Source organism: Theropithecus gelada, chromosome 6 (genome assembly GCF_003255815.1).
Source record: "Theropithecus gelada isolate Dixy chromosome 6, Tgel_1.0, whole genome shotgun sequence".
Classification (NCBI taxonomy): domain Eukaryota; kingdom Metazoa; phylum Chordata; class Mammalia; order Primates; family Cercopithecidae; genus Theropithecus; species Theropithecus gelada.
Window position 1 is genome coordinate 89,042,464 of NC_037673.1, and position 24,201 is coordinate 89,066,664.

The 24,201-nt window shown below is 51.0% G+C and overlaps 1 protein-coding gene, 1 long non-coding RNA gene and 1 pseudogene across 8 annotated transcripts in view; 1 reads left to right on the forward strand and 2 right to left on the reverse strand.

Moving 5' to 3' along the window:
- The window catches only part of LOC112626906, a 177,517-nt gene extending 171,976 nt beyond the window's left edge, over positions 1-5,541 (reverse strand). Inside the window, exon 1 of the long non-coding RNA XR_003119983.1 lies at positions 5,363-5,541. This is a non-coding gene — a long non-coding RNA (uncharacterized LOC112626906). The remainder of the gene's footprint in view (positions 1-5,362) is intronic.
- On the reverse strand, positions 4,681-5,774 carry LOC112626905 (annotated as a pseudogene). Its single transcript, XR_003119981.1, has one exon. The product of XR_003119981.1 is annotated as an uncharacterized LOC112626905 (transcript).
- A 1,328-nt stretch (positions 5,775-7,102) lies between these two features.
- NR2F1 (nuclear receptor subfamily 2 group F member 1) lies at positions 7,103-22,145 on the forward strand. Of its 6 annotated transcripts, none has more exons than XM_025389094.1 (4): positions 8,940-9,483; positions 11,925-12,452; positions 17,568-17,755; positions 22,003-22,145. In XM_025389094.1, the coding sequence occupies exons 1-4, from the start codon at positions 9,021-9,023 to the stop codon at positions 22,072-22,074; spliced, it is 1,251 nt and encodes a 416-aa protein (XP_025244879.1). In that variant the 5' UTR covers positions 8,940-9,020; the 3' UTR covers positions 22,075-22,145. The 6 variants fall into 6 exon arrangements, with proteins under 6 accessions (XP_025244878.1, XP_025244879.1, XP_025244882.1 ...); XM_025389097.1 differs by lacking the exon at positions 22,003-22,145 and having other exon boundaries at positions 8,944-9,136; positions 9,260-9,483; positions 17,568-18,628; XM_025389095.1 differs by lacking the exon at positions 22,003-22,145 and having other exon boundaries at positions 8,944-9,104; positions 9,138-9,483; positions 17,568-18,628.
- Positions 22,146-24,201: the final 2,056 nt, after the last annotated feature.

Here is a 24,201-nt window from a genome sequence, read left to right on the forward strand (position 1 = left end):
GAGAGTGACGGCATGAAAAAGCTGAATGAAGAGTCAGCTGAAAGTATCACCTAGACTTGCTTGTTAGAGAATTCTAAGGTAGACATGTGTGCATACTTATGCGTAAGGGCAAAATAACCCACCTAATCACCTAATCCCATGTATGGGAAATATTTATGTATATATCCATGAACTGAAAAATCTTTAAGTACATGTGTGCAGAGATTCAGTTCTATGAAAGCTCAGCTAGCTGTCCGCATGCATGTATTCACTCCTGGAGTAAAGGCATTTTTGTTGCTCCCATAGTTTCTTTCCATTAAGAGCGATTAGATGATGTCTATTCAAAGTTGCTGATCCAGAGAGAAAATAAGAGTAGATAAAAGGAGATTTCAAGTGACCTCCTCGTCCCTTTCACACCAACCTGAGCCCTAGAATAGCCAAGGATCAACTAACACAAAAGCCCTTTCCTTTCTCTTTTCAGCTTCAGAAGATTTTATGCAGGGGGGTAACAATAAAACATAGAACGATCCCCAAGTTTTGTTAGATCATGCATTTGGAATACTTTATTAACTCCCCCCAAAGATGGGCTAGGTTTATGTTCCACCTTTGAAATGGGTAAATAAAATATACATAGCATAATTGTTTACTGTTCTATTGTTTATATCAGTGTTGTACTATGCTTATGCTTTTTTTTTTTTAATTTAAACTTTACCTAAACCCCTCTCTCCTCAATGATGGAGGACATTGTAATAAATATATCTTTCCACTGACAGTTTAGACGAAATGTTAGGTTTATTATTTAGATCAACCTTCTGATAGGTATATACCATTGCAGCATGACTGGTAACACCAGCAGATCTGCTGGCTTTTTGAGCCAATACTTTTCCACTAGTTTATCTCATAGGCAGTAAAGAAAGTGACATTAAAGACTTAAACATATTAGAGCAGTCTTTAGTCAGTAAAATATCCAACTCAGATCTACTTCTGATGGGCTAATCCTGTAGTAAAAGAAATAGGTGCTCTGACAGGTAACTATTAAGGGAAATGATTATATAGAGCAGTTGATTTTATTGTCAGGGTACTCCAACAACCTTCAAACTCATTTCAAAACTTCAACTTTCATCCAGACCTAACCCATAGGGAAGAATAGCCATGCAGTTTTATTCTTCACTCAAGCTGGGTATTTAAAATAAATACATTTTGTAACATAAAAGTCTCCAATTATTTCCTTTCTTTCTTTTTGCATAAATGCATTTAGATAGCTAAGACTTGATTTTTATAAAAAGTAAATATTTGGCTCTGGTTTCACTGGTGTGCTGAGAATGATTGTCACTTTTCCTCCTCTAAAAAGGCTTGATTTGCATCCAAAGGTCAGTGCTTGCTCTCCTGCCATCCTTCCTCCTGCTGCTTCTCCTGGGCCCTCTAACTGGGGGCCTAGGCCAAAAGGGAAAGTGCTTCCCTTATCTCTCTTTTTCAAAACACGTGCTTTAAATGACCGGTTTGAGATAGAAAACTAAACTAAGGTATAGCACTTAACTCTGAGCATTTCAACCCAAAGGTGACAAAGAAGAAATGCCTGGGCTACCAGAGCGATAGTAAACACTGGAGTCTGTTGGGTTGACGGTTTGACTACATGTACAGGCTAAGGGTAGGCAGTCCAGCAGAAGCCTGACTCCTAACTTGGCCTGTCCACCTGGTTTTTTGTTGATAAAGGCAGGACTTTTTACAACTGGGCAGCCACAATATAGGCTGGGTTCAGTCCTGGGGGTAAAGATTTCTGAGATAGGCTGGGGTTTAGTTTGTTTGTTTTGGTTTTGTGTTTTAGTAATCACAAAATATTAGATGGGCATTCCTGCGCCTCTCTCCACCCTTTCTTCCAAAAGATCTGTGCGAGACCATTTTAAATACATCTTCAACTATGTCCTTCCTGGCTTTAATCTCATGCCAGGGGAGACTAATTGATTCGGCACCTTTCAAATAAGCTCTTTGGGAAAGGTCTGCAGCAAGATCAGAGGCACTGACCTTTTTCTCAATGATTGCAGGCATGTTCATCTCTCCAGATGGGCTCGATAAAACGGGCTTAGTTCTGTTCTGTGGTCTTGCTAAACAGAATAATACCATTTTTAACGATTTTGAGGTAGGGAAGAGGTAAAAAAGAGAATTTCCTACACATATCTGATCATTTGTAGGGTCCCATGGCTCTTGAACTAGATTTGGAAAATGTTTTTACAAGGTCACTTTTGTTCAGTGTGACTTACCAAAAAGCCAAAATGAATGACTTTCGGGAGACAAAGATATCAATATCAAAAAAACCTATAGAATTAGTGAAAACGGTTCAGCCTCGTAAAGAAAGATATGGAGGGAGGGAGTACCTTAACAGGCTAGACAGTCCGCTTAGATCCGGACTCTAGGGTCTGGAACGCAAGTCATCCCTGAATGTGCAGCCAAACCGATCTGTGCTTCTCTTCCTCTCTCACCAGATCACAACAATTTACTGGGTGGCGAGCTGGGAGAGATCAACCTTTGTCTGGTATGTCTTTTAAAACGTGATTAACGCTGAGCTTGATGCTAGCAGCCCGCAAAGGGTACTATAGGCTTACAGCCTAATTCCTTTCCCCAGGCAGAGCGGTACCTTCTCATTGCCTTTTGGGGGAACTACACTAAAGATCTAGTGTGCACTGAACAGGTCTGTGGGGAACAGGAAGGCAGAGGAAGGAAGGGAGGCTCCCGGGAGCCCAGGCCCCGGTGAGGCCCTTAGAGTTCCCAGACCCGCCAAACCGAGAGAGCAAGCCTGGAGAGGGCTGAGCCCCGGTGGGCCTGGCTGGAGGCCTCAGGTAGGATGCTGAGGCAAAAGCCACAGCGGTCTGAGTCCAAGAACCACGTCCAGACTTAGTTTAAGGTTCCGAGGTGAAGGGCCGGGCCTAGAAGGGAGGAAGATCTGAAGAAGAGTGGGTGGGTGAAATAAAAGTGAGCACTGAAACTGCGTTTTCTGCTCCTGCAGCTGAGCGTGCCTGGGCAAGTATGTAGGATTTCCCAATTGGGGGATCTAAGTACTCTCGAAAACTGTGATCAGTTTTCTGTTAGGTATCCTACCCCACAACAAAAGATATCATTATTTCCTGGTTGAGTGTGGGTCGCATTAGGCCCAGGACAAGTGTGCCAAGTGGGACCAGTATCAAACGAGAACCTTGAAGATAGAAAGAAAGGGCTTCCCAGGAACTGAGCTGACCTCTCAGTGCCTCTGGGGAAGACATTTTTGCTGGAGGCAGGGCTATGAGCACAAGTGGGGCGCCCTGTGGGTGTGCCACCGCGGCAGGGGAGCACAGGCTTCCGAAGAGAAACAGCTCTAAGTGCCGCTCAGGCCGGACGAGTTCCAGAGGGGGACAGCGCCCTCCTCGAAAAGACTTGGTTTCTCCCCGCCCCCTCTTGTGACAGAAAGTTGGCACGGATGCCCCGTAGGAGTGCGAGCCGCTCCCCTCCTCCGAAAAGCCGCGGGCTTCCGCTGCTCCGGGCATCACCACCAACAGCTTCCCACTCCCACCCCTGGGACTAGGACAGGGGACTGCACCCTCCCCCTTCCTTCCGGAGGAGCCTGCGGCTTCGCCTGAGGCCTCGCCGGCCCAACTTCTCCCCACCCCCAGGGTCACGCCGGGTCCCAGGGGCCTCTTTCAAGTTTGAAAGCTCGGTGGGGGCACTGAGAGTCCACAGTAAGGATGGGTGGGCGCCGCTGCTCCCGGGCAGGTTCAGCTGTCATCTTGTCTCGCCTTGGCCCTCGCCTACAGGGCCTGACCCCGGGCCAGCACAGCTAGGCAAGACCGCCTCGCTCCCGAGCCCCCCCAGCCTCCTGGTGCGGTCCCTACCGTCTGCTGCCCCCGCCCCCCGCGCGCACTCTGACGCAAACGCACGCCCCTGCCCGGCACTGAGGAAAGCGCTCTTGTTGGTTTTAATTGAGCCTCTTCCTTTCAACACACCCGCTCTGTCCCCACCCCTGGGAGGCGACCCCCTCCCCGCCCCCAGTCGGCTGGTAGCAGCGCAGGGAGTCTGGTTCTGCTGCTAGGCTGCGAATCCCGGTGCTCTCTCGCCGCCGCCGCAGGTTGTCTGCTCGGGAGAGCAGCTTGATGTCCCTTTTAATCCGCTGACACTATCGCCCACATCAGACAGGCAGCCATCGATCGCGTTACATTAGGGGATGGCGTTACAAACGGCGCCCGCAGGTGGACGGCTGCAGGCAGGCTCGCCAGGTTCTGGTCGCAACCAGGCAAGGCGCGGGCACAAGGGCCAGCCGGGCCGGACTCCGCAGCCGGCTCCACCGCGGGTTGCGCTCGGCACCAGTAGGAACAGCCCGGCCGGTGTTAAACGGGCGGGTCCCCGTCCCCAGCCCAGGCATCCGTTTCCCGCCGTGGGAGAGAGAGGGAATAGCGGGTGGGGGTGGGGGCAGCTTGTTTTGAATGTGGATTGCTGCTCGCCTGGCACGATCCTCCCCTCCAAGGAGGCGCGGCGGCCGCGATCCTCGCCTTCGCGCCACGGCGAGGCAGAGGCCGAGCGAGGGCAACTCCCGAGCAGGCTCCGCGGAAAGTTCTCCTCGTCCCGCCCTGGCTGCCTAGACTCTGCTCTCGGCCTGCGGAGGCCGTGCGAGCCAAGACTGCCTTCCGGCCCTGCCCGTTACCAACCCCAAATTCAAGAGAAACGATAACCATTCCGTTACTTGCCTGGTGAGGCAGGATTTGGCCGAGTCTCGTTTCTGGTGCCCACGACGCACGGTCCAGGGTCCGAGCGCGGCTGGGCCGGCGGACCTGGCATCCAGTGTGCCTGCGGTGCCCTGGCGCTCGCTGTTGCTCGTCTCCCACTCCCTCCGTCTCTCTCCGCGTTCTCCTTCCCTCACCCTATCTCCCTCTCTCCGCCTGCTGCCTCTGCCCTCGACTGCCTGCCTCTGACTGTATGGGGAGTACGATTTAGAATCTGTACGTAGAAAGATTTTCTTTTCTTTCTTTGCTTTTGGTCTACTTTAATCGTGTTCGTTTCACCTTTTAACTGACCAGAAGATGTAAGCGCGTTTGCGCGTTTATTTGGGCATAAGGGCGAGGGCAAGGAGCCCCTGCCACCCCCAGTCGCCTCCTCGCCATCAGCTGCTACAATGGGCCACCGCTCGCGGAGTGCATTGACAGTTCTCCATTATTCGAGCTGGAGGGGCTGTGGGGCAGACACGGGAAAGCCTTTTATTCTGCTCTTTAAAATCATCTCTCATCACTAAGCGGTCGCCGACTCCCGACTTGTAGGCTGGAGAGACCGGGAAGCGCAAAACGTCCCCCAAACACGCAGTGCTTCCCAAACCCCTCCCTGGTGAGACTTAAAGTGAGAACGAGTATTAAAAAACAAACCCTACCTCTGTCAATACAGCGTGGCCATTTACTTCCACCTTTACCTGAGGGCATGTTGGCACTAGGAATGCTCGAGCTGAGACAAACTTTTACGCCCTCGCGAATCGAGGGGCGGGCGGGCGAGCGCTGCTCCCACCCCCGGCGGCGGCAGCGGCGGCTTTGTCACTCCGCGCCGCTCCGCGCCCGCCTGAGCCTGCCTAGGGGAGCGATCTCAAAACGAGGGGGGTGCGAGTATGCGATTGGAGAATATGTAACTAATAGAAGTATCATTTTCCCCCAGTACGATCTTTCAAGGAAAAAAAAATCCATTGAAAGAATTTTCAAAGTGCTGTCTTCGTTTGGAGAAAAGGCACAGGCTGCCTGCGGGGAGGGGAGGAGGGACTCGGCTGTGTGCCGCCCGGGAGCGGCTCCCGTCCGCTAGGTGGCAGCCGGAGCCAGCGATTCTTGCAAGCCCCGCCGCGGGACCCGCTCCTCCCGCCTGCCCCTCCTCCCGCGACCAATCACCTTCGGGAATCGGGGTCTCGGTCTCTCTTTCTCTCTCTCTCCTCTCTCTCCTCTCTCTCTCCTCTCTCTCTTCTCTCTCTCTCTCTTCTCTCTCTCTCTCTCCCCCCTCTCATTCTCTCTCTCCTCTCTTCTCTCTCTCCCCTCTCTCTCTTCTCTCTCCTCTCTCAATGTCTCGCGCGCTCTCTCTCTCTCCTTTCGTCTCCTCTCTCTCCCTCCCCCTCCCGCTTTTCTCTCTCCCTCTCCGCCTCCCCCCCTCTCCATCTTCTCGTTTGTTTGCTCTTTTCCCGGGACTGATTTGGCCACACTAATCTCCCCCCACCCCGCAACAATATGGGGACTTACTACTGTTTTATTAATAATTATTGAAGCATTGTTGGAGTTTGGAACAGCCAGGTGATTTAAAAAAGAAGAAGAAGAAGAAGAAGGAAAAACTGGATTGATTGGAAAGTTTATTTTTAAAATCGTCTTTGGGATAAATAGGAACCCTTGATTCCGATCGAATTTGTGGCAATAGCTGCAAATTCCAGGAGTGTGCTTTGTCGTCATTAAACCTTTTAAACCCAGGTATACTTTGGATCAAAAAATAGGGAGATCCTACCTTGTTTATAACAAGGATATAAAATGAGCAGAATCCAGACTTGGATTGTGCTTATATGTGAGAGAAGAAAACAATCCAAATCCAGTATATTTCACGAATCATTAAAATGGTGGGGGTTTCATTCCCGTTAAAATTTTTTCTAAACATTTTAAATGACACTCTCTTCACGCTCATAAAATCTAATTTTAAAAACTTTTCAGAAGAAATCAAAATAATTTCCTTCTAATTCTCCTTTTGCCCATCGCTAGGCGTTCTCCCCCCCCTCGTCATCCCTTCCCCCTCTGGGGTGTATGCGTAAGTGTGTGTGTGTGTGTGTGTGTGTGTGTGACCATAGACGACCCATACTAATCAGGTCTCAGAGTAAATAGCAGCGCAGGGCGATCTCAATGTAAATTGCGCTTGTCAGAAACACACCCCCCTCCCTCACTTTCTCTCCTCCTCCCCACACCATCCCAGTCTGTAGGTAGCTAAGAGGGAGGGGGGAAAAAAAGAAAGAAAGCAGAAGAGGAGGGGGGAGGGGCTCTCCAACCAATGGCGTGCAGGAGGCTTGGCTAACCTTAGCCTCCCATTTTCTCTCCCCCCGATTCAGGGCTCTGACCAGTCAGTCGCCTTTGATTATCAGTTGCCAGCAGCCCTTCTCTTGGCTCCTTGACACGAGCTCCATATAAGGCAGCGATCTCCATAGAAACGTGTCAGTTTCAATAGTAGTGTCAAAGTTCACTATATACAGACATTCGCGCAGATCCCCCTTTCGGAAACATTGCTCTGCGAGTCCTCCCGTTTAAACGCATTCAATTTTTGGGTCTCTCTCTCTCTCTCTTCTCTTCTCTCTCTCTCTCTGTCTCTCTCTCTCTCCTCTCTTTCTCCCCCCTCTCTCTCCCTCCTCTCTTCTCTCTCCTCTCTTCTCTGAACCTCTCTTCTCTCTCCTTTCTCTTTTCTTACATATTCTACTAGTTGTTTTCCCCTTCTTCTCCTTCTTTCTCTCCTTTTTCTCCCTCCTCGTCTCTTTTACTCCATTCCTGCAGAAGAGAGAGGGCTAAACTTAAAGAAAAAAAAAGGAGGAGGAGGAGGAGGAGGCACCCCCTTCGTATTCTTCTTATCGTTATTTTATACATATATGATTTTTTTTGGAGGGAGGGTGTTGGTTCCCGGCTGAAGAGCACTTATTTAAAATACTAAAAAAAGAACATTTTTGGGCGATCTCCAGGGTTTTTTTAACTAGCTCTGTGTGTTATAGCAGAAGAAGCAGAAGAAGGAGCAAGAAAGAGGAAAAGAAGAGGATTATTTATTCGACCTACTTTGGATGTCTCTCTCGCTTTTCCTTTTTCCTTTTTTTGGCAATTATTTTCTTCTGATTTTTATTTTTTCTATTTCGCTGTGAATTCGTCGCCGGCGTGAATTATCCCGTATTTTTTTCCCCCTTCCGTCACCTCCCGAAAGAAGAAGGCAGCTAGAGCCCGGCGCCACCGGCACAACAAAAAGAGCAAAGTGTGTGATCTTCCTCGCCGGCTGCCTCCCGCTCTCCAGCGCTGCCTTCCTGAATGGCTGGCTGCGTCCGGCCCTGGACCTGGCCCCCCGACACCCGCGCGCCCTGATCGCCGCCGGCAGCCTCGCCCAGCGCCCTGCTCGGCTCACCGCGCTCCCTGCACTCCCGAGCCCGGCGAGGGCTCCCGCCGGGACAGCAGCGGCGGCGGCGCGGGCGGCCCCGGCCTCCGCTCGCGCTCCGGCTGCGGCCCCGACTCCTGCTCGGACTCCGGCCCGGGCCCGGGCCCGGGCTCCTCCAGCGGCGCTCGCCGCAGCAGCTCCGGCGGCAGCTCCAGCGGCGCCTGCAGCCGCTACCTCCTCCTCCTCCGCCGCCGCCGCCGCCTCCGCCCTCGCCGGCTTCCTCTATGTCGGCTCAGCCCGCGCGCTGCGCGTAGCCCGAGCGGCCGGCGAGCGGGCGGGCGGGCGCCCGGCGCGGGTGAGCGAGTGTGTGTGCGAGTGTGTGTGTGCGCGGGGGTGCGGGCGAGGCGGAGGGCGAGTGTGTGCGCGCGCCGTGGCCCATGCCCGCCGCCCCCGGCGCTGCGCCCCGCGCCGCTCCCGGCTGCCGCCTGTGCCATTTCTGATTTTGCAACTTGGGGAAGAAGAAAAAAGCGAGAGAAGGGAGCTTGCTCGCCGGGGGGTGGGGAGGGGGGAAGGAGAGCGCGGCCCCCCCAGGAACGGAGCGCGGGGGGAGCGGGCGAGGGGAGCAGGGGTGTTGGGGGGGGAGCCTGAGAGCCTGGGGGGGCTGCAAAAAGAGAGAAAGAAAACAGCAGGAACCACAACAAAACGCCAGCAGGGCGGGCGGGCGCGCAGCAGCAGCGGGGCGGCCGAGGCAGTAGCGGCGGCAGCGGCGGCGGCGGCGGAGGCAGCGGCCGGTGCCCGGCTCGGGCTCGGCTCCTGCGACCCCGGGGCGCCCGGCGGGCCCCCCGCCCCCTCCCCCTCCCCCCTTCCCCTTCCCCTTCCCCTCCCAGCGCGCCGGCGCGCCCCGCGGCCCTCGGCGAGCAGCTCGGCTCCCCCCAGCGCTCCCCGGGCCCAAAGATATGGCAATGGTAGTTAGCAGCTGGCGAGATCCGCAGGACGACGTGGCCGGGGGCAACCCCGGCGGCCCCAACCCCGCAGCGCAGGCGGCCCGCGGCGGCGGCGGCGGCGCCGGCGAGCAGCAGCAGCAGGCGGGCTCGGGCGCGCCGCACACGCCGCAGACCCCGGGCCAGCCCGGAGCGCCCGCCACCCCCGGCACGGCGGGGGACAAGGGCCAGGGCCCGCCCGGTTCGGGCCAGAGCCAGCAGCACATCGAGTGCGTGGTGTGCGGGGACAAGTCGAGCGGCAAGCACTACGGCCAATTCACCTGCGAGGGCTGCAAAAGTTTCTTCAAGAGGAGCGTCCGCAGGAACTTAACTTACACATGCCGTGCCAACAGGAACTGTCCCATCGACCAGCACCACCGCAACCAGTGCCAATACTGCCGCCTCAAGAAGTGCCTCAAAGTGGGCATGAGGCGGGAAGGTGAATATTTCTTCTCTGCTTCTCTCCCCGCGCTTCGCCCGCCTCCCTGGCTCTTTCTTTCTTTCTCGCCCGGGTGGTTGCTGTGTGGGGCTGGGGCTCCTGTGGTCCCGGCCTGTCCCAGCTTCCCTTCTCCCCGCTGCCTTCCTCCCCCGGCGTCTCCCCCCGCCCTCCCCAGCTCACTGCCGCTGCCTCCCCCTCCCGGCCTGCGCTCCTCTCCCCGGCTCCCCCACCCCGCCCGCTGCCTGCTCAGGATTGTGTCCCTGAGATCGTGAGCTGTGGCTTAAAATCCCCTTCTTCCCTCTGTCTTGGATGTGCTCGGTGTGTCTCTTTCCCGCGTGTGCGTGAGGCTGCTTGGGGCTGTGCTGGCATGAACTTGGGGAGGGGTGCTTATTTCCCCCAGAAAACTCTGTTTCTGTGTTTTTTTCATTACACTTTTCCCTCCACCTCTTCATACCCTTTATTTAAAATGGGGGAGGGTTGGGGTTGGAGTACCCTGAACCATAGATTCATTGCTGCCATCATCCTTTTGGAAGCTTAGCTTGGAAAAAGAGGAGTGAGATTTATTGCACTTGTAGGTCTAATTAGGGGGGAAGGGGGGCTTCTGGCCCGTTCACTGGTTCCCTCTCTTCTTCACGGAGCTGGGGCCGCCTCCTCCAGAGCTGTGGCCTTGTTTTCACCCCTCTACTTTGAAAGGAAAGTTTGTGACTGAACCGTGCTTTCATAGTTGTGTCATTTTTTTTAAAGCATGATACTCGTTTTATTTCTTCATCAAACTCCACCCTCTGCTTAAATACTGCATACAAATTACAATTTACAACGGCATTTACCGATCCTTCTGATTTGGCCATAATGCATAGACTGCAGCTGGCATGAGCTTCCACATCATTTAATCCCTGTGTTGTATGGCTTTGTTTTTTAAAAAAAACACAACTTTTTATGTTGTATTTGGATATGCTTCATGTTCATGTGGCAAGAGATGCAGTACTTTTCTTATAAATATATTTAGCCGTTTACAGTTAAACTTTATCTCTTGACAATCATTAAAGATGTCTTATAGTCAAATTAGCGAACCAGTCAATTTTGCAGAATGCAGATTACTCCTTCTTGTAATTGACTTTAAAATTATATTTTATATGCCACAAGAAAAGAAATTGAATTCCTTCAGATCTTAAGGAGCAGACAAATATGACTACTTCATTTCTAGCTCCAGGGAGATTTTGTAGGCATCTGAAAGAAAAAAAAAAAAAAAAACAACTTTGAATTGTACTCTCACTTAATTGAAAAATAACTGCCAAGTTCAAAACTATAATTAGAAAAAAGTATTCTAGCCATTATGTTTCAAGAGCTTAAATTGCACTGGAACTTGCATTAAAATTAGAATCAAAGCAAACTTCAGAAAATAGAGCAAAACCTGAAATAAGACAGCTACATGTACATGAACATATCTATATTAATTTGTTGGGGGGAAGAGTTCAGTAGCCCTAACTTTTCCTAAAGTTGTCTTTGTTTACATGGCAATTTAAAACGCTGGCACTGTTGAAGTAAAACATACACATTAAAAAAAAAAAAAAAAAAAAAAAAACTTTGGTCAGCTTTAAGAACTCAAAGCATGCTTACGTTTTGCATTCAGATGGTTAATGAATCCAGTGTTTTTGCAGTTGAAAGCTCGTGCATTCACTGGGCAAAAGCTGGCTGCAGGTTGCAGTGGCACCGCGCAGGACAGACATTAATTATATTTCCTACTTTTTTCAATAATGTTTGGCTACTGTAAGTTCAACTTTTTTTCTTGAAAATTTTCAATTTTCTGTTGCTTTTAATAGTGAGAACTTTGTATGGGGCGACGGGGAGGAGAGGAGAAGGGAGGGGCGCAGGATACTTGTTCTCTACTCAAAAGTTGTAAGTGGTTAGTAGGATATGTAACTTGTGTCTATTTTAAGAATTATTCTATAGCATTTTAAGAGAATGTGGAAACATTTTATCAGCAAAACGCTGCTTGCTTGCAAATGAGGAGGCCGCTAGGCATTTGCCTAGAACCACAACCTTTCTCCGGTTTCGCCTTTTTTTAACCTTGATTTTTTTCCCCCCATTCTGGAGGGGTGAGTGGGGTTTCATTTATCTGTGTGTTCCCCCTTGGTGGCTTAGGGGTTGGGTGACACTTTCTTGACCTTGCCAGGGTGGGGGCCCTGTAGTCAGGCCTAGCTCCGGCGGGGCTGAGGTGGCCAAGGGCTCAGGCGATGGCTGGACACATCGAGCTGTGGAGCTGGAGGGCCTCACCCCAGATCTCCTAGCGGTGTGGACTGTGAGAGCGAGCCGGAGAAGATGCGCGGGGCGCGTGTGGCTGCGGGAAGAGCTTCTGCATTGTGTTGGGTACGCTGCGGCGCGGCAATGTTCGCAAGCCCCCTGGATGCACATTGCCTCTTTTCTCTCTTTCTTTTTGTCAGCGGTTCAGCGAGGAAGAATGCCTCCAACCCAGCCCAATCCAGGCCAGTACGCACTCACCAACGGGGACCCCCTCAACGGCCACTGCTACCTGTCCGGCTACATCTCGCTGCTGCTGCGCGCCGAGCCCTACCCCACGTCGCGCTACGGCAGCCAGTGCATGCAGCCCAACAACATTATGGGCATCGAGAACATCTGCGAGCTGGCGGCGCGCCTGCTCTTCAGCGCCGTCGAGTGGGCCCGCAACATCCCCTTCTTCCCGGATCTGCAGATCACCGACCAGGTGTCCCTGCTACGCCTCACCTGGAGCGAGCTGTTCGTGCTCAACGCGGCCCAGTGTTCTATGCCGCTGCACGTGGCGCCGCTGCTGGCCGCCGCCGGCCTGCACGCCTCGCCCATGTCCGCCGACCGCGTCGTGGCCTTCATGGACCACATCCGCATCTTCCAGGAGCAGGTGGAGAAGCTCAAGGCGCTGCACGTCGACTCGGCCGAGTACAGCTGCCTCAAAGCCATCGTGCTGTTCACGTCAGGTGAGGCTGCGGTCGCGGGGAGGGCAGGCCGCGCCGGCGGCGAGCGCAGGCCCAGCGCCGCCCGGGCCTGGCCTTCGGAGCCTCCCGCGCAGCCGGTGCGTGTCGGGTCGGGCCCTCGCTGTGCACTGAGCCTGGCCGGGGTCTGTGACCCCCGCGCGGGGACCGGCCGGCCGCGCCGCTGCCATCTTGGGAGCGCGGCGGTGCGGGAACCGAGGCGGCGCGGGTGCGGCCGGCGGGCGGCCGGGCCTGGTCGCGCGGACCCCTACGTGGGGCCGCGGCTGCCGCGGGTGTGTGTCTGAGGCGGGGGGGGGGGGGGGGGGGGGGGGGGGGTGGGTCCGTCTGGGTGCGTGTGTGTGTGTGTGTGTGTGTGTATGTGTGTGTGTGTGGTGCGTGTTATGTGTGAGCCAGAGCTCAGCGTTTCTGGGGGAGGCGAGGGAAGGAAAAGAACGTGGGAATGTGGCTTCTTACCCTTTGTGGCACGCTCCTTGGATGAGTTTCCCGACACAGAGAGACACAGAGAGAGGTGGAAAGAGAAGAATACGCACAAATAAATCATAAATAATCCCGCTTTATCGCTGCCTGATTTTCCCTTATCGGAAACCATTCATGTTTGCAGTTGCTGAGGTTATTGAGGGTCGTAAAAAACGGATTCGATCTAAACAAGAAAGATAAAAAACAAAGGCAATACTGTAGAACCCGCAAGTATGGGAGGATTCCCCGCCTGGAGATGAATTCCAAAGCTATGCAAAACACATGAAGGTTGGAAATTTAACAGAGTGACTTTAAAAATATCAAATTATGTGTAGGCAGTGGTAACATGTATGTTAACAATTTCTCTTATGATAGATGGTTCAAATTAACTTCTAGGAAAGTGCATTAACGTTTCCTTTGAAGGGCTCTGGTCTGAGCCTCTGAGAACATTGCCGGCTTTTTATTATTATAACATGCAAGAGGGAAACATATAAACACCCAGGACAGCAGGTAATGGGGAGAAATAGAAACAAAGCCAGAGAGGACGCTGGTGGGAAGTAGTGCTGCTTACACTGGGTCTTGGGCCCTGACCACTGTGAGTAGGGTTAGCTGCAGTTTTACCACCATTATTGGCAGTATTGTTTTTAATTCCTCCATTCGGAGAACAAATAAACCATCCCAATAAATCTGTCCTAAAGCCAGGCTTTCCAATGGCCAAATTAAAACCATTCTTGAACAGAGATACCAAAATCCCTTTCCTAAGGCCTTGTTGAACAGTAAGCAATGGTATAATCTATCAATATTTCTTGGCTTTCATGCGTGAAGAATCGTATTTACATTGTATTAAAATGACTCTTAAATTTGCACAATATTGTAATGTAGCAAATGTAGTATTAATATCGATCTGAACAGCAGATAATTTATTTAGACAAGAGCATCTCATTTGTATGCAGGGTGGCCAGAACCATGGACTTGGACTGCCCCCCTTTTACTTTCAGTGCAAATGCAGGTCTGCAAGTGAGAGAGGGAGTTATTCTTTCCAAGAGGATAAAGTGCAAACCTTAAAACAAATGGAAGATTTATGGAATAGTCTCCTCTGTGTTTGAATGCGTTTTATCTTAATAAGTCTTCTTGATGGAAACGTGTTTTTCAAAAGTGACAAAGAGCCTGGGAAGCAGCAACCAGGCTGCCTCAGCTCTGGCAGGCCTGGGGCCTGGCTGGCTGTCTACTACTGGGCTCTTTAGCCAAATTCATCAGGAAGCAAGCCAGTGTCAGGGAAGCTGGGGTTTGAAAATCTCATCCAGCGAGGTGTCTTGAAGCAGAAATGCGACTTGGAACTGGACAGACGTCTTCTCAGGAAAGGTCTCTCCTCTCTTTTCCTTATACTCCCTAAGGTTCTTTGAACCCCCTTGACTTTGCTAATCTCATGCCCTTTCCCAGAGAGAGGTGAAGACTGTGCAGGCTTCGGGCAAGCATTGTGGAATTATTCATGCTTTTCTTTTAACTTTCCATACTAAAACATTCCTGTGAAAAGTGTTCATTTAAAAAGTTTTACAAAGAAGTTTCTTGAATCAAGTCTTCAAGGTGCAAAGAGTGCCTAGAAATGAACAATAACATTATTTTGTTGGAAAATTGCAAGTAGAATATCTGAAAATGGAAATAGAGCTGTCAGTAGTAATTCACCGCCCCCCCCCCCATGCAACACATTTCCACTTTTGACTAAACTTGTTTTGATTGCTAGCCAGAAGGGAATTCATGGGAAGCCTTCTCAAAGTCATCCAACTTTTAAGCAAACTTTGAATGATGGAAAAGACAGTTTTAGACATATTGTCCAATGTGGTTTGCTTTGGCTAAGTATTTGAAGCTGGCACAGGGGTCCCCCGTGGTGGTTTTCACATTTGGCCTCCGGATGGTATGTTTAATCCTTAATATTCTGGACTGCATCCAAGGACTAGGTCATGACCTGAACTTACTTTTTTAAAAATTCATTAATTCATACACCTAAATATTCCTTCAAAAAAATGAGACTTTCTCTGAAAGGAACCATCTAGTTAACATAAATACAATAAATCCATTTTCAGCACAATAATAACTTTGATTTCTAGTTATGGCAGCTGATTACATCTATATTTCCTGAACACTAAACTCTTCTGAATGCACAACATGAAATACATTCTCTGTACTACAAAGGCTAAGCCAGGAGGGCCTGAGCAGTAATGGTTATTTATTTACATAATTTATTTTCCATACACTGTAGAAGAAATATCAAGAGTTCCCATACTGACACTACCGTATAAAAAGTGTGACATGGATTTTGTACATTATGCCTCATTTTCTTGTTTGGAGTATAACTCATGGAGCGTAAATATATACTGCATTACACCCCCTGGTCACTTAGCTTTGTCACCACAACCCCCTAGTTGATCTGGGAGCTCATACCTTCTGTCCACAGTTGGGGGAATCCTGTTGCAAAGGGTTGAATGAGTTTCCAGACTGGGAAGCCAGACCAGAACCAAGGTTCCTGCCGGAGGGAAGCCACAGAGCTAGCTGGCTGGTACCTGGTAGGCAGGCCCAGCTATAGGCATTCGCCTCCAAAGGAAGGAAGAAATGGAAGCAACCGGCACAGGACCCAGGCAGGCCTTTCCTGGGCTTGTCTTTCTTGGAGCGGCCTGTTTGGAAGTCGGGAAGTGACCTTGTACTCCAAGGGCCCTAATCGTAAATGTCAGATAGATATTTGACTGAGCTAAGGGGATGCTATATGGATCTTAAAAAAAAAAAAAAAGAAAGAAATCTGCTGGGGTACCAAGGGGTCCTTTTCACATTGCATTGTCTAGGACTGAGAATGATCCATAGCATACGGACAGATAATGCATGTAAAGCAAGCTCTATGTAAATATGGGTCTGGGTCTGAGTGAGGGTCATTCATCGGGGCCAGGTTAGCAAGCAGGGCCAAACTCAGGGTCCCTTCCTTAAGCAGCAAAGCCCCACAGAGCTCTTACTGCCCTGGCCCTGATAGCCATAAAGTCTCATTTGGCTTCCCAAATCAGACCAGTGTGGATATACCCAACTGGCTAGCTGGAGTAATTAGACATCTGAGAAGAACCTAGTCTGTATCTGAGGTCAAAGGAGACTTGCTTCAGAAGTTCTTGAATTATCACTAGTTTTATTTGTATTTTTGCTCGAGGCCATAGCCTTGTAGATGAAGGTGTTAGAATGCTTTGTAAGTCCCAGTTCTTGAAATATAAGGACATAAAGCTCAGAAACTCAGCAGACACAGGTTTCGCTTTGAATCATTTGTTGTGTCTTCTTAGGGTCACACTTGCCCATTCACAATTATACAATGTCATTTTGGGGGCATTGCCATGCATGAATTTCTTTCCAGATCTATATATTAGCAAACTCTGCCTTTGATCTCTAGTCAACCTCCTGACTGGCTAAGGGCTCCTCTGTGATCTTCCCGGATTTTAAAATATTTATTATTAATATAAGAAACAAGTGGGTATTTGAACTAGGAGAGGATGCCTTTACTCCATTTCTCTTATTCCATCTTCCCCTCCCTATGCTTGCCTCTAGTTAGTTGATATAGTATAATCTGCTGCCCTGAAATACTTTTAGAGGACCAAGACCTTGGTTGACATGAACTAAGCACACAGATTTTGAGGTGCTGTCATTGTGTGGAGGTGCCTTTTTCTCCCTTGGTCCTGCCACCAAAAGCTTATCTCCCCCAAGTCCCCCACCAACTCCCCACCACCCCTGTCCCCCCCCCCCCCCAGTTCTGAAGCAGCAGCAGCTGCTGCCTGTAGCCTAGCTTTGTGTCTGATCGCCGAAGATGTCGCCTTTCTGCAGCCTGGAGTAACTGAGTCATATTCTTCCTGATTATTATACAGCTTACAGAGATGTGACCAATTTTCAATTACTTGATCTTAGATATAGATAGAAGTGTACATCCTCACCAAGGATTTGCTGCAGAGTCCTTTCTTGCATAGATAGTGGATCTCAAATCATGTATTGCTAAAGCATGGGCTTCATCTGATTCCAGGCACTGCCAGCCCATGATTCCTTACCCCCTCCCATGTGTTTGTTCACTACACAATCTAGGTTCTCCTTGAGGTTTCTGGTTGGGGTTGTTTGGGTTTGAGAGGGGACTCCAGGAATCCTTTAAGAACTCCCTTCAGGCCATATATTTCCTAAGGGGTACTGAACTCCCCCAAATTACAGGCAAAAGGGGTGAAAGTTAATGAGCATGGCCAGAAAGATGCTCCCTTGCACGCGGAGGACAGGTTGTTAAGCACAGCAAACATGGTTCCAGCATTGTACATTATTTAATCCAAAGGTGAAAGAGGAAAAACAAAGGGACTAGAGAGGTTCCTGCCTCTGCATGTGTGTGCCTGTCTCTCCAGCTCCCATAGGCTTGGTGGGGGTTTGATTTATTTTTATTTGTATTGTATTGGGGGCTGGGGAGAAGGGAATGAAGAAGGGGATGGAGAGGTATGGGAGGGTGAATTTTTCTTTTCTCTTTTACTTCTTTTTTATTTTCCCTTTTCTCCTTAAAGAAAAATAATGACTTATTTGTGCCTTTGCTATTTGTCAGCCTAACCGTGTGCTACCTTTCCCTGTCTCTCCCTCCTGTGGCTGCTCGGGCAGACGCCTGTGGCCTGTCGGATGCGGCCCACATCGAGAGCCTGCAGGAGAAGTCGCAGTGCGCACTGGAGGAGTACGTGAGGAGTCAGTACCCCAACCAGCCCAGCCGCTTCGGCAAACTGCTGCTGCGACTGCCCTCGCTGCGCACCGTGTCCTCCTCTGTCATCGAGCAGCTCTTCTTCGTCCGTTTGGTAGGTAAAACCCCCATCGAAACTCTCATCCGCGATATGTTACTGTCTGGGAGCAGCTTCAACTGGCCTTACATGTCCATCCAGTGCTCCTAGACCTTGGGCGCTTCCCACCTGCCCCCGTCCCCCTAGAGACTCAGTGGACCCACCTGGGCCAAGGACTCCAAAGCCGCGGGGACACCGGGAGGTGCAGCGGGCCAGGCAGGCCGGGCGGGAGGGAGGAGGGCCGAGACAAGAGCAGCCCACCCAGCAGAAATACAACCCGAGCTACAAAGCATGGGAAAAAGAGACTCTTTTAGGATCAGATCTGTGAGCACGTTGGCAAGGAAAAAAAAAAGAAAAAAGAAAAAGAAAAAAAAAGAACCTTGTGTCTGTCTGGTGAAAAAAAGAAAAAAAATTTGGAAGAGAGGACCATGAGAATTTTAATAAAACAGAAGGAAACTAATGGACCTTCCAGGATTTATTGTGGACGGATGTGGATATATTCTGTACAGAAACAACACATATGGAAGTGGACTGAAACCTATGTAGAAACACACACACACTGAACATTGTTATTCATTTTGTAAAATATTAGTCTTTATTTTCATTTTTTGTAAAATTTAAACATCGTATGCGCATAAAGAAAAAGGAAACAAGAATTAGGGGAAAATAACATTTTCCAAATAATTATAAAAAATTGTCCTGTGTCTATGTATCTATATCTGTTTTGTATTTTTTTCTGGTTCCAAACCAGATTTCCTGTGATTCTATACTAATAATTTTTGATATAACCCTTTGCTTCTTATAATGAGTGCGATATATGTTGTCGAGGCTGTTCTTCAAGAATTAAAATTGAAGTGAAAATTTAAACAAAAATAAAAGAATTTAGCAAAACCCATGTGTCTGCTTATTTGATGGATGTTATCCGTGCAAGAGAACTCCTTGTTAATTTCCACCTCAACTATTATTAGAATTGAAGGTTTTGGTGTGTGAAAGGGGAGACTTTTAAAGTCTACTACAAAGTTGGTTAGATTCATTTCCTAAAACCAAGCTGCTACTTTGGTTTTGTAAATGCAGAGGGCCAGGCTCTACATGGGCTGGGGTCTGCGGAGAGGCAGGGCGCCTTGGTTGCTGACTTCAGTGGTTGAGACCTTATGGGCTGCGGGCGGTCCCGTGCTCAGCTGGGCCAGGGAGTGGGGCAGGCAGGGTCGCGCGCTGGTTGAGTCTCCAGGCACCAAGCACCGGGGGCGCAGCCTGCTTCAGTTTCTGGCGGCGGCAACCGGGGCTTTACTGCAGGTGGGAACTTGCTGAGCTGGAGAAGCTACAGAGGGACATGGAGAGCGGGACTTGGGGGTGGCGGGAGTGGGCCATTCAGAGGCCACTGAGCCAGGCGCTAGTAGATCCCGCCTCTTTCCAGGTCTGGGAGAGAGTTGGGGCCTCGGCCCTGGGAGTCCTGACTTTGCTCCCCGTTATGGTCCGCTGAAGAGGTGGCTGTGGTTTGCCCTTCACTCCAACCCTGTGACATGGGTTCCCAGAAGGGTCCTGGAACTCGGATGGGTGAAGGGAACCCCTGCCCCGCCCCGCTCGTGGCAGTTAGGGGCGTGGACCCGGAACCTAGGAGTCAGAGGGCTGGAGCAGGTTCTTCACAGAAGAGGTATCTGGGCCCTAGTGGCCCTCTGAGGGCAGAAGCCTCCCGCTGAGGCCTATCGGTGGGTGTGCTTGGGGGGCAGCTCTGTGTAACAGCTTTCGAAGCATGAATGTTTTATAGGATCAGAGCCGGCGCTGCGAGAACACATACTGCCAAGGGAGCTCTTTCTTAACGTATTAATAAAGCCAGATCTTTTAAAATAACACCTCTCACCCCTCCCCCTTCCCTCAGCCCCAGACAGGCCCGGATGAGGGAAGAGCTTCACTTTCAGAAGTCACTGGCAATGTTTTGCTTTCAGTGTGCTATCTGGAAGTCTCCACGTCCCGCCGGTACCCCCCGCCACCAAATGCATTAACAAGCTCCTACACTCCAACCCGCTTGTGGTTTTTAATATTCTGGGTGCAGCGCAGCATGGGCACTGCCGCACTCTCTGTGGAGAAGCCACTGCAGGCCCACGATCCGCAGTCTGGCCCGCCTGGGGACCGGCCTGAGCTAGGGCGGCCAGGCGGGTAGGATATGGAGCCACTAGGGCCCGTTTTATCCCTCCCCGGGCTGCATCCTCTGCACCACGCCCAGAAACAACGTCTTTGGGCCTGTGTTGACCTCCCTGCAGGTTGGACACCTAAGGCAGGAGGGGTTGGGGAGAGCCCACAGTTAATCCCCGATCGCTTCCCAAGAAGTATCAGCGAGCGCCACTGGCTGCGGGTTCCGGATTGGGGTGGGGTGGGCTGCAACCAAGGCTCTGAGGGGGAGGGGAGACGAGCTGCCTCGGAGAGCTCAGCGATCTTTCCTGCCTTTCCTGAAATGAGATGTAAATATATTCATTACAGTGTGATCCCTCTGATGAAAACAGATAAACATTTTCGTAGGTCGGAAACGTATTTTTCAATTAATCTCAATATGGAGGCCCAAGAGCAAGGCGCCCAGTGTAGACTGGCCCGCCAGCTGCAGTAGCCCGAGATGTACTCGCGCTTGCTCCAGTGCCCAGAGGTGACAGTGGTTAACTTGGCTCTTGCTCCTCAGGGCTGGAACGTTGCCCATGACCTGGGGAATCCCAGCGACCTTTCTAAGGCGGGGCTCAAGCCTGGGGCTAATCTTCACAGCCTAGGAAGAAGTGCAGGCCCTCCTATGGCCGCCCAGCCTCCCTCCCGGACTCTTCTAGGAGCAGGAGGTCCCAGGGCTGAAGGGAAGGGAGAGGCGGGGGTTCTCCAGTGCTCCGCAGGACCTTCCTGCCCACCCCATCTCCCCGCAGTGGGTTTCTCCTCTGTCTCTTCTGTGACTGGGGTGGCCCCTGTCTGCATTACCCACAGAGAGTCAGTCGTCTTCCCAGGACCGGAGGTCTCTGTGTATCTCATCCAGAGAGAGACAGAGCCTCCCTGGAATCAGGGGTCATGTGGCCGTCCCCGCCGGCCGAACAGGTTGCAGGAGCCCTTGGCTTTCCTTCACAGGGAGGGCAGACAGGAATCTGCACGCGCTAAGGGGAAGTTTGGGAGCTGAGACGCGGCTATCTGTGCAACGAGTTGAGCCTTCTGATAATTGGAAAGTACCCTCTGCTCTCAGTTCCGGCGATGTGAAGGATCCCCTACCCCACCCGGGCTGGGCTGACAGTGGCGGGTCCTGCGGGCTGAGGGCGCTCGGAGCGGTCCGGGGTTTCCTCTCAGTGCGGAGGGACAGGCCCCAGGAGGGGCCAGGCTGTCCCGGGTTCAGCGTCCTGTGTCTCCCCAGTCCCCAGTTGCCGCTATGGCCCAAGACCTGGGCAGGAGGCGAGGTGTAGTTGAGAGCCTCCTCTGCCTGGGTGGCCTCCAGAAGGTTCCTGAGCAGTGAGCCCACCTTCATGTGGGACGCCAGGGGGAGCCGTGGAACCGGGGCTCCCAGCAGGTGTAGGCCAGGCAGTCGTTCTGGGCTGTCAGCCACACCTCGCCTGCAGGGGCGGTGGCGGCCCTAAAGAGTCAGGGGAGTAAGACTGGGCTAACTGGGCAGGGTAGAGTCGACTCGTTCCCCAGGGCAAGAGGAAATTCTTCTTAACAGTTGGAGGGCAGCCCACATAAGGTGACTTCCCTCTCGAAATCACCAGTGACTTAGGAAAGTCACACGTTCGCTGTTCTAATCTAAAGGCTTGCTGGACAACTGAGAACTTTAGGAGCTTTGAAATCTGTTTAAACTACCTTAGCCACAAGCTTTGTGGAAAACATCAGGCCATCTCAGGAAGTGCTCTTCTCTGGGAATTGATAGGGAAGGAGTCTGCACTTTATCCGCAGCCAGGGGACAAGGCCTGGTGCTAGGGAGGAAAAGTATGACATTTGTCCCCACACGCACATCCCAACCTGGGACCAGGCTGAGTGGAAGCCTATGGTGGGAATGTGGGTCCCTCCTGCCCACCAGGAGAACCATGAGCTTTTGGGACTCCACCCTTCCAGTTCGTCCAGGCTCTTGGCCTCTGGCAGCCACACAGGGTCTTGGTTGGCTCCCAAGAGGTCCAACCACCCAGCTTTGCATTCAGGGGTGATGGGGATCTGGAGTCCCCTCTATCTGAGCCCACCTGAGCTTGTCTGCTTGAAGCATGTAGGGGGGTGGGGAGATTTTATTTTTAAAAATCTTTCTCCTCTTCTTTCACTCCTAGGCACACCTTATAACTCCTCCTGTGAGCTCTGCAATTCCTCACAACAAATCACCTGAATGTCTCTGCAAATAGCAGACCATGAGGAGTGTGAGGAGTAGTGGAGGGGGACACAAGTGGGAACTAATAAAACTCTTGTTAAAGGGCCTGCTCAGGGTCCCTGGCGTCACTGGGTCTTTTACTTGGGAAGCCAAAGAGTTGTATTCCTAAATGAGTTAAAGACCCATTTACCTCTGTCGTGTCCTATTCATCAAGCCACAAGTTGAGAGTTCCTAACATGAAACTATTTGTTTGCTTACACAACCAGCTGGGCGCAATTTCACGTCTGAGATATCTATCTGAAAGCGCCTCTCATTTATTATCTCTCCTTGTCAGCGAATCCATTTTCCAGCTCCCCCTCCCCCACTTTGCAGTTTATTTATTTATTTATAGTGGGACTTCTTTGCCTGGGAGGACCTGGGGTTGGAATGCTCCCCAGGGAGTAGCCTCTCCCTGCGCGGGATCTACTACGCCCAGGGTGTGGGGACGAGGGACTGGCAGAGGCACACCCGTGGTCACAGCTGACCCCGGCGGCAGGCGAGCCAGGGTGTGGGGTGGGTGGTGAGTGGTCCTGGCTAGACACTGCGAAGCTGCCTTTCTCCCTGGATGTCCTCTCTACTATGTCTCCCTGTGTAAGCCTCAACCACCTGTACGAGGAGGGGGTGGTGGGGAGGCCCGGGAGGCGAATCCAGGAGCCTTTCTCCGAGAATGGGGGCCCGAGATACGGATTTGAGAGATGCTTTCACAAAGCCTCACCAAGTCCCATGGGGCCAATTTCTTCTCGGGGCCGGAGCGCGCGGAGTGAGTAACCAAGATATACACAGTTGCGTGATGGGCTGGGGGGAGGGGGCAGCGCATTTATTGTGTATGCGGAGGGGAGAAAGTTGCACGTGGTTTCAATTTTGAAGCACAAAGAAATAACATGCAATGCAGAAAATAGGTTTATGAATGTAATTGAGAGGAAAGAAAACAATTAACACAGTGGAAGGTTGCACACTCCATTCCCCACCCCTCGCCTTCTCTTCTACCCCAATTTTGAGAAATTCGGATCATGTGAATAGAGTGGCTTTAGGCATTTGGATCCGGCTGACAAGGGAACCCCTGATGGGGATCTCAGTGATGGCTGGATAATGGTGTCTATCCATCTCCTGGTCTGCGAAGGCCTCCTCTAACCAAGCTGAAAGCAAAGGATCAAATCCCCAAGTCCAGCATATAAAATACCCCCAGCTGAAAAGAAGGAAGGAAGAAGGGGTGCCTGCAGGGGAGAGGAAAAAGAGAAAGAGATAGCGAGGGATTTCTTTAAGAAAGACCAGGCTGGTCTCTGCAAGCTATCCTCTTGTGTTGATTTAGGAAGACATTTGCTGTATATAACGTTTAAGGCTGATAATATCATTGCGCAGACAGATAAATAAAGCGTTGGCCCAACAGTGGGGTCAGCGATCGATCTCTGGGCTCAGAGGAAAGAGGAGAGAGACAGGGTCGTGCACGAGGCTCTGTCTGTGTGCTTGTCAGTCGGCATGCAGGAGCCCGAGTGTGTGTGAGCGTCAGGGTGTGCGAGAGAGAGAACCAAGTCTTCAGCTGGCCAAGAGGCTCATTAGCATTCCTAACCCATGGACCTGCGCTGACAACTAACAGAGATATCCCGCTCACCACCAGGCCTCCTCTCCTTTTGTCTTCAGATCTGGAGGAGAAAAAGATTTCTCGGTGGAAGCTGGAGCCTGAACTTCCATGTGGTTGTTGGAGATTCAGTGCCTAAAAAAAGACATACCAGGATCTTGCCTGATCTTTCACTCTTCTTTTAAAAACTTTCCTCTTAAAGAGGGAACTTTTTTGCTTTTCTTTGTCAAAGTATAATATACTTGTTGAAACTTCAAGCTTAAATGGGAGAGAAAAATTCTCTGAGAATATTTTGCCATTTTTCCTTGTTGACACGAAGAGAGGTGGATGTTTACATATTTGATTCACATACACATGTAAAGCTGGTACTTTCAGTTAAAGCTTTCTAGAACCTAGCAATCAGGGGTTGTTTGAGCTCCCCCCCTTCTTTCTCTTGGTCATGTTTTGTTATGAGGTAAAATTCATTTTGTTTTCTGTAATAAGGATCTTGCTTATAATTTTATTGCTCTCCATTGTTTTTTAAATGAAATTACATAGATCTAATTT

What these genes read in the sequence shown, in the direction of transcription:
- NR2F1 (XM_025389093.1), top strand. Translation starts at nt 9,021, where the DNA reads ATGGCAATGGTAGTTAGCAGCTGGCGAGATCCGCAGGACGACGTGGCC. An exon ending in AGTGGGCATGAGGCGGGAAG is followed by an intron (nt 9,484 to 11,924) that starts GTGAATATTTCT and finishes TCTTTTTGTCAG; the next exon opens with CGGTTCAGCGAGGAAGAATG. An exon ending in CATCGTGCTGTTCACGTCAG is followed by an intron (nt 12,453 to 17,567) that starts GTGAGGCTGCGG and finishes CTGCTCGGGCAG; the next exon opens with ACGCCTGTGGCCTGTCGGAT.